Source organism: Lolium rigidum, chromosome 4 (assembly GCF_022539505.1).
Source record: "Lolium rigidum isolate FL_2022 chromosome 4, APGP_CSIRO_Lrig_0.1, whole genome shotgun sequence".
Taxonomy (NCBI): Eukaryota; Viridiplantae; Streptophyta; class Magnoliopsida; order Poales; family Poaceae; genus Lolium; species Lolium rigidum.
This window is the reverse complement of record NC_061511.1, coordinates 162,387,926-162,396,698: the sequence shown is the minus strand read 5'-3', so window position 1 is coordinate 162,396,698 and position 8,773 is coordinate 162,387,926. Positions and strand designations below refer to the sequence as shown.

Here is an 8,773-nt window from a genome sequence, read left to right as displayed (position 1 = left end):
TGGCATGTCTCTGAGGATGACCATTGTGTGCTATGTCCAGGAAGAATTTATGAAGATCGAGTTCATCTGTTCTTTGAGTGTAACTTCAGCAGGAGAATTTGGAATTACTTACAGATTGAGTGGAAAGGTACTGGTGATATGCAGTTGGTTTTGAATGGAGCAAGGAAGAGTTTTGATAAGCCTTTTTTCATGGAAGTGGTCATTTTGGCCTGTTGGAATATATGGTTGCTCAGGAATGGGAAGATCTTCAGTGCTGAGGTCTGCTCTTTCACTAAGTGGAAGGGGAAGTTTGTGCATGATATTTCTTTGCTGCAATATAGGATCAAAGTGAAACATAAGGATAGGTTGTCTTCTTGGATTAGGTCTCTGCCTTAGAGCCTTTTTTCTTGTTCATGGTTTTCTCTTTTTTTGCCTCTTGGCTTTTGTATATAACTCTCTTTGATTTGGTTTAATAAATTGCTGTGGGGCTGTTGCCTCACAGTCTTGGGTGTCAAAAAAAATCTACAAGAGATCATGATCATAGCATAAACCAAGTACTAACACGGTGCACACACTGTCACCTTTGCACACGTGCAGGAGGAATAAAACTACTTTAATAACACATCACTAGAGTAGCACATAGATAAATTGTGATACAAACACATTGCAATCATAAAGAGATAAAAATAAGCACCTCACTATGCCATTCAACAGTGAATAAGTATTCTGTGAAATATAGCCTAAGAGACCCACACGGTGCACACACTGTCACCTTTACACACGTGGGACAAGGAGTCTCCGGAGATCACATAAGTATAACTCACTTGACTAGCATAATGACATCTAGATTACAAGCATCATCATATGAATCTCAATCATGTAAGGCAGCTCATGAGATTATTGTATTGAAGTACATATGAGAGAGATGAACCACATAGCTACCGGTACAGCCCCGAGCCTCGATGGAGAACTACTCCCTCCTCATGGGAGCAGCAGCGGTGATGAAGATGGCGGTGGAGATGGCAGCGATGTTGATGGAGAAGCCTTCCGGGGGCACTTCCCCGCTCCGGCAGGGTGCCGGAACAGAGTCTCCTGTCCCCCAGATCTTGGCTTCGCGATGGCGGCGGCTCTGGAAGGTTTTCCGTATCGTGGTTCTTCGCGAAATTATAAGATCCCCGGAATTGATTTCGTCCGATTCCGAAAATATTTCCTTACTAGGATTTCGAAACCAAAAACAGCAGAAAACAAGCAATCGGCCTTTCGGCATCTCGTCAATAGGTTAGTTCCGGAAAACGCATAAAAATGATATAAAGTGTGAACAAAACATGTTGGTATTGTCATAAAACAAGCATGGAACATCGGAAATTATAGATACGTTGGAGACGTATCAGCTACACAATCTTTTATAATATTGTGTTGGAATGGTATTTTTTGATATTATATTGAATTAATGAATTAGACAACACAATAAAAAGTCCAAAATTATAGAAACGAATTAGGCAATTGATGCATCTAAAATGCATCTATGTTCTTTGTAGTTTATTGCGCTATATTACATCATAATTTATTAATATAAGTGGTTATAATCATGATTCAGAATGATTTTAGGGATTTTACTAAAAGATCCATTTTATCTATATTATAACCATATAGGTAGGAATACCCTCTTTTATGTATTTTTGAATTTCAAGGACCTTCGAAAACTCAAAAGGATCTGAAATTTTATATGATTTTTTTTACGGAAAATCAAGACCCGGAGAACTTGAACCTCACCTAGGTCAGATGGAGGAACAAGGTGAGGCCCATGGCACGGCTTCATACCATGGTAACGCCATGGGCCCCACCTAGCACCTTGTGGCTCCTATGCTATCGATCTTCATTCCCCTGGACTCATCTTAACGTAAAACCACCTATATATACAACCATCTTCGCGATCTCGAAGAACGATGAACCACGAGATAGAAACACGGAATAGATGCCAAACCTATGATTATTGCAGGGGGAAAAGTTGCGGAACATTGCAAGGCCACATCTCCAACCAGTCCAACAACATCTCCTTCATCTCCATGATGAATAGGGATAGTCCATCCCTGGACTATGGTTTTTGGAAGTATCTTGATCTATCTATCTATCTATCTCATGCTATCAATATCCTAGAGCCACATGAGCTGTCCTCATGACTGTGGCCATCTATTTGTAATCCCTTTGTGGTGGATCTTTGGTTCTTATGAGATTGATATCTGATATTGTAATTATTATTTTGTGTTTCATGTATGAGTAGTATATTATGTACTTGTTCTAGATTAAAAGTTTTGATCCAACTAGTATGATCGGGCATGAGAGGGGGGACGCGTCCATTAGTTGGAGTAACATGGTAGTATTGAACTTGGTACCGACGAGAAAGTTTTTGTCCTACTATGGCTTTTTACCTTTCTGTTGTTACCTCACCAGGGATAAATGAATGCATATGTTACTATCACCAAGTAAAAAACAATGGTGACCTCATATCTTTGAGGTAGCATATTTGATATTCAAAATCATGTCATAGAAAAAATACAATACTCCGTTTATCTTAAATCTAGTTTGTTGAGTCTTCTCTTAGTATAGGAGTATTAATGGGATGATTTGCATCTTCTGAACCATAGGACGTGGTACCCATATAAATGTTTACCAAACACATTATGAAGTTACATCAATATTATGTTTTTTTTGAAGTTGTTTTGATTTCACTATGTTTATGAGAGAGTAGACAAGTGAAACTATGAACCTAGTCCTTTTTTATCATAAGAAACACCTTTTACTTGCATTTACATATCTTTATATTTTCAACACTTACTTAATCTGAAAGTACAAAAACGTATATCACACTTACACTTAGTTCTTTCATAAAGTTTACATCACTGCCATCACTATATATACCAGTTTACTTTTGCATAGCATTTAGTTTACCTTTTATATTGCCTATAGATTACTTTACTTTATTTACTACAATTTATATTTTTTCAATTCCAATACGAAGTTGTTCTTATCAAGCAGTTGGTGAAGTTGGGGACACAAGGCAACACTATTTTGTTCTGTAGGTTACTAGAAGACGAATGAAAAAATATTCGGTTGTTTTTTGGGAGTTTGATATAAACACTCGAGTCACCCTTGTGGGCAAAAGACTCGTGTTACATCACTTTCTCGGAGTCCCAACGAGTTAGCATCCTAGTCAATCTAGTGCCATCAACAACATTTTATGGTGCTATTGCCGGGGAAGCATAGAAGTACCATCACAAGTTATCAAGTCTTCAAGTTTGTTCTTCCAAAACAATTCTAATCTTTTCTTGCACTCATCTACACCATTATGATTCAAGCCAAGCTTGGGGAGGTGCACCTTTGTGAGATTTTCTTCCCCTTTAGATCTTCAAAGCTTTTTAATTTGTCTTGTTTTTGTCTTTCTTTTGTTTCTTTACTTTTTTTTTTTGCTTGCGTGAGTACTTTTAGTATTGCATATTTACTTTCAATCTTGCATTTTCTTTAATTTACATAAAACAAAACTCTAAAAAATGTTCTCATGTACTTATAATCATGTCTATGGTAAACCACCACCACCTATTATTGAAGAAATTTCCAACATTAAACTAAAAATTAGGAGAATCTTATTGTAGTGGACATTATTTGGGAATCATGTTCAAAATCAAGAAGAAATAGTAATGGAATTTTTTTTGAAGAAAACTTGGATAGATTAGTTGAGAAACTAACAAATGCTCTCAAGGAGGATAGATTAGTAATGGAAAGGTGTGAACCAAATATGCTTCTATACTCATTAAAAAAATCAATAATATTGATGATAGTATGCATTACTTGTAAATAAAGTCTCATCTTTAGTACTATATGTTGAACAAAGGGAACTTTACTAAAACATATTTATAGAAAACATCTTATCTAAGTGATTCTTTAAACATGCTAAGGATGTAGGAAAAAATATTTATGAGTGGAAAGAAATAAAAGATAAGAATAAACAAGTTGAAGATATTAAGATGCTTCGTACTTAATCTTGATAAAAGTAGCTTCCATGAAATTATGCATATCTTGCAAAAATTTGCTAAAGATCCCCATCTATTAATGTTCATCAAGCAGGTTTTGGTTCATACATTGCAAATCATGTGCTCAAATAAAAGTTAAATAGACACAATAGAGAAACCATGATACCACCTAAGCTTGGGGATCTATGGACCCCAACGATACAAATTACTGTTGAAAAAGTTACTTGGCATGCTATTCTAGAATTAGAATCTAGTGTTTATGCAATATCTAAAGAACTATATCATCAACTAGAAATAGGTGCCATGGGAACTGTGATATTGATCTCTTACTTGGTGATACTTCTTCGGTTCTACCAATCATGTCTTAGGTAGAGTTAATAACATTATGGTTGAATTGCATATGATTTTTGTGCCAGTGGATTTTATTGTAATGGACATGGGAAATAATTTCTCTAGTACTATAATACTTGGGTACACCATTTTTGAGAACCACATATGCTATCATTGATTCAAAGTTTTAGTTCCGTTATAAGAAATGCATGGAACACTTCAAAGAAAGAAAGAGGTGGTCAACAAGATGAAGTAAGCACATGAATTCTAGAATACAAGGTGGTCAAAATTTGCGAGGCTTTTTTTGTAGTCTCGAATACAATGGATTTCACGTTTAGATTTTCAAGTTAGTAGACTAATATCATTATTGATATATATCTAATTTTTAATATTTTTCTACTCAAGTTGGTAAATTGTCGAATTCGAGTTTTGAGAAAACAAAATCTATATATGTAGCTCAGGCTCCATTTAGGGATTACGTGCTGTTGGCTTTTCATTTCCAAAAAAGCTGCACATGGGCCCGCTATCTGTCTTTCGAGATTGCTAGGTATACTACATTTGTACAAGGTGGTGCACTATCGATCGATCATTCTCTGGATACTGATAAGTACTACGTACATACTTACGTGGTATAGTTGTACAAGAGGTACGCGCCAGATCAGTTCATGGTCGAAAGGGGATCCTGCGTACACAAGGCGGCCTGGAAGCACGTGCTGACTTGCGCTGTTATGTAGATGGAGCCGGAGGGATGACGTGTCTGGCATGCATATGGTACACGTCGCAGAACCACTAAGCAACAAAATCGTGTGTCCTGTACTGTACGATTTGTGCGCCTATCAAGGATTTGCAAAGCACGTGATTTTAAACGGTTTCCATCAAAATTGTTTTGGACTCGTATGATCCTTTCAGCTACAGAACTATTCGTGTAGTAGTAATATTTTGCATGATTGTGAGTGAGCTGATTAAATTGTGATCAGTCACTTCGTAGCTCGTGAGTGTGCATGCACATTTATGCAGAATTTTTTTTGTCTGACTGCAATAATTAGTTTGACACTCATGCCTGCTAGTGGCTCTTCTAATAATTTCAGTACAGCCAGCTAGCTAGCTAAAAAGTTTTGTACTGTATGAACTAGCTCGGGCCCTTGACGTCATCTGCGGTTTGCAGCGCAAAGCATGCAGCTCGCGAGTACTTAAGCCCCGGGGGAGTCGCCTCAATTACCACGGCAGAAGCCACTTCACCCAGCGACCGATCATCGAGTCACAGAGAAGAGCGAGCACTGAAATTGATCGAGCTCCCCCGGCATAGTAGGAGCTAGCCATGGCGTTGGCGTCTCTGTCCAAGGTGGTGCTGGGGTCGGCGGCGTTCGGGGTGTTCTGGGTACTCGCCGTGTTCCCGTCGGTGCCGTTCCTGCCGATCGGCCGCACGGCGGGCGCCCTGCTGAGCGCGGCGCTGATGGTCGTCTTCCACGTGATCAGCCCCGACGACGCCTACGCCTCCGTGGACCTCCCCATCCTGGGCCTCCTCTTCGCCACCATGGTCGTCGGCGGTTACCTCAAGGGCGCCGGCATGTTCGGCCACCTGGGCCGCCTGCTGGCGTGGCGGAGCCAGGGCGGCCGCGACCTCCTCTGCCGCGTCTGCGTCGTCACCGCGCTCGCCAGCGCGCTCTTCACCAACGACACCTGCTGCGTCGTGCTCACGGAGTTCGTGCTGGAGCTCGCCGCTGAGCGTAACCTGCCCGCGAAGCCATTCCTCCTGGCCCTCGCCACCAGCGCCAACATCGGGTCCAGCGCCACGCCCATCGGCAACCCGCAGAACCTCGTCATCGCATTCAACAGCAAGATCTCCTTCGTGAGCTTCTTCCTCGGCATCCTGCCGGCCATGCTCGCCGGCATGGCCGTCAACATGGTCATGCTACTCTGCATGTACTGGAAGGATCTGGAGGGGGTCAGCCCCGACGCCGAAAGCAAGGAGATGGTGGCCGTCGAGGAGGGGCGCCGGCCGTCCCCGCTGACGGCCACCACGCTCAAGAGCCCTGCTCGGGTGCTGTCCGCCGACGACCACGACTCGGTGATGGCGGAGAGCATCTCGACCAAGCACCGGTGGTTCATGCAGTGCTCGGAGCCGCAGCGGAGGCTCTTCCTCAAGAGCTTCGCCTACATCGTCACCGCCGGGATGCTGGTGGCATACATGCTCGGGCTCAACATGTCGTGGACCGCCATCACCACCGCCGTCGCCCTCATCGTCGTCGACTTCCGCGACGCCGAGGCCTGCCTCGGCAAGGTGTCCTACTCGCTGCTGGTCTTCTTCACGGGAATGTTCGTCACGGTCAGCGGCTTCAACAAGACGGGCCTCCCTGGGGCCATCTGGAACGTCATGGCGCCCTACTCCAAGATCAACCACGTCAGCGGCGTCACCGTCCTCTCTCTCATCATCCTCCTCCTCTCCAACCTCGCCTCCAACGTACCAACAGGTCAGTAAATTAATTCGTACTCAAAATCTGATTTACTACAACTGTATACTTGTGCTAGTTGTTTATTTAGAGAATAACACCCGTGCTGTCGTGCATGCACACCGTCGATGAATGTATTTGTCTTCGATTTTTTTAATTGAGATCTTCGATTGCTTATTTAATGTGTAGATTCTACTACGATCGAGTATATTCTAGTACGAGTTAACTAGGGAGACACGGGGAATACTGCCCTGTTTTCTTCGGGTGTGCCCCAACGCATTAAGCAATTTTTGTGCCGTCTCGGCGTGTGCATGACAAGACTTGTTGAAAACGTGTTCTCGCAGTTATCTAACGCGCGTGTTCGTGTCGTGCAGTGTTACTGATGGGGGACGAGGTGGCGGCATCGGCAGCCACGATCTCGCCGGCGGCGGTGACACGGTCATGGCTGCTGCTGGCATGGGTGAGCACAGTGGCAGGCAACCTATCACTTCTCGGGTCCGCGGCCAACCTCATCGTGTGCGAGCAGGCGCGTCGGGTGCCCCGCAACGCACATGACCTCACCTTTTGGAGCCATGTCGTCTTCGGTGTTCCCTCCACGCTCGTCGTCACCGCCGTTGGCATACCCCTTATTGGCCTCATCAACGCCGCCTAAATCCAGCATAATTATCAGCATTGCCAAAATTTAGCAGTTGATCGATCGATTCAAGCCTAATTATGCTTGCTCCGTTCTAGTGCATGGTCAATCAATCTAGTAGAATATGTTCACATGTCGGTTCTCTCCATATCATCCAAATATTGGCTAGCAATGGTCCGGTTTACGTGCATGTTCAAGCCTCGGAAGAGGATGATAAGAATCCGTTAAAGAAGAAGGATGTAACCTTTTTGCTGATTAAGAAGCACCAAACATATTAGGAAGTGTTTGGTAGTTCGGAGGCCCTTTGACCGCACTAGGGGTGAGGGGGGGGGGGGGTTGAAGAATTTGAACCGTTTAGTTGACTAGGCTCACAACACAAGATATTGACGAGAATCCACCGCCATAGCTCTCTACTCGTTGATTTACCATACATTTTGCCTAAGAAAGATAAACCGTGGTACTCCTCTTCAAGCTTGACATTCGCAAAGCTTTTGATTCCGTTCGATGGGAATTCATCGTTGATCTTCTACAGCAGCGGGTTTTCCTAGCCGTTTTCGTGAGTGGATCATGGCCCTCTTCACCACTTCCACGTCTAGGGTTGTCCTCAACTATGTGGCCGGCTGACAAGGTATTAACTTGTCAATGCCTACAAGTTGTAGATTAGGGTTTCGCGGAAAGTAGAGGGCAAGTAGATCTCGAAGGTTTCAGCCGAAAAGGTGCTCGACTATGAAAAACTAGGGTGCTTGTTGACAATGATCTGATCGTCTCTTTCTCCCTCGGCTCCCCTTTATATAGGAGGTGGAGCCGAGCCTTTCGTATCGTATAAGTTTACAATGTTCGGAAGGTTTACACGAGTCCTTCTCGTATTACATCAAAACTTTCTAATATATCTATTTTCCATATCGATGCTCATTGGGCTTCCGAGCTTCATAGACTTCGGTCGTGGGCCTTCAGTTATCCCCGGGTACCTTATTCGGCAGGCCCATCTGGGATGCCTATGTCAGTAGCCCCCGAGATTTTGCTTGAATCGTAGAGTCGAGTAAAATCTCCATTATAAAAACAATTATATATATATATATTTCGGGTTATATATAGCCCCTATCTTTTTTTTGATAGGTAAATGACGATTCCATTAACCAGATGACACAGCTAAATCGCTGGCCAACATATCAGATACAAACGGAGGGGCAACCTCTGCCCATCCTACACATTCGTCCTCAGCCCGAAAACCATGTTGAGCTAAGGAATGAGCCACACTATTACATTGACGGGGGCAGAAAGAGAACTCAGAACTGTCGAAAGAGCTAATACAATTGCTCCTAGCTTCACGTAGCAGAATGCCAATCACCAAT

The 8,773-nt window shown here is 43.1% G+C and overlaps 1 protein-coding gene across 1 annotated transcript; it reads left to right on the top strand.

Moving 5' to 3' along the window:
* Positions 1-5,655: 5,655 nt before the first annotated feature.
* On the top strand, positions 5,656-7,439 carry LOC124649699 (silicon efflux transporter LSI3-like). The gene is made up of 2 exons (XM_047189285.1): positions 5,656-6,808; positions 7,162-7,439. Exons 1-2 carry the CDS (start codon positions 5,656-5,658, stop codon positions 7,437-7,439), a joined length of 1,431 nt encoding a protein of 476 aa, XP_047045241.1.
* Positions 7,440-8,773: the final 1,334 nt, after the last annotated feature.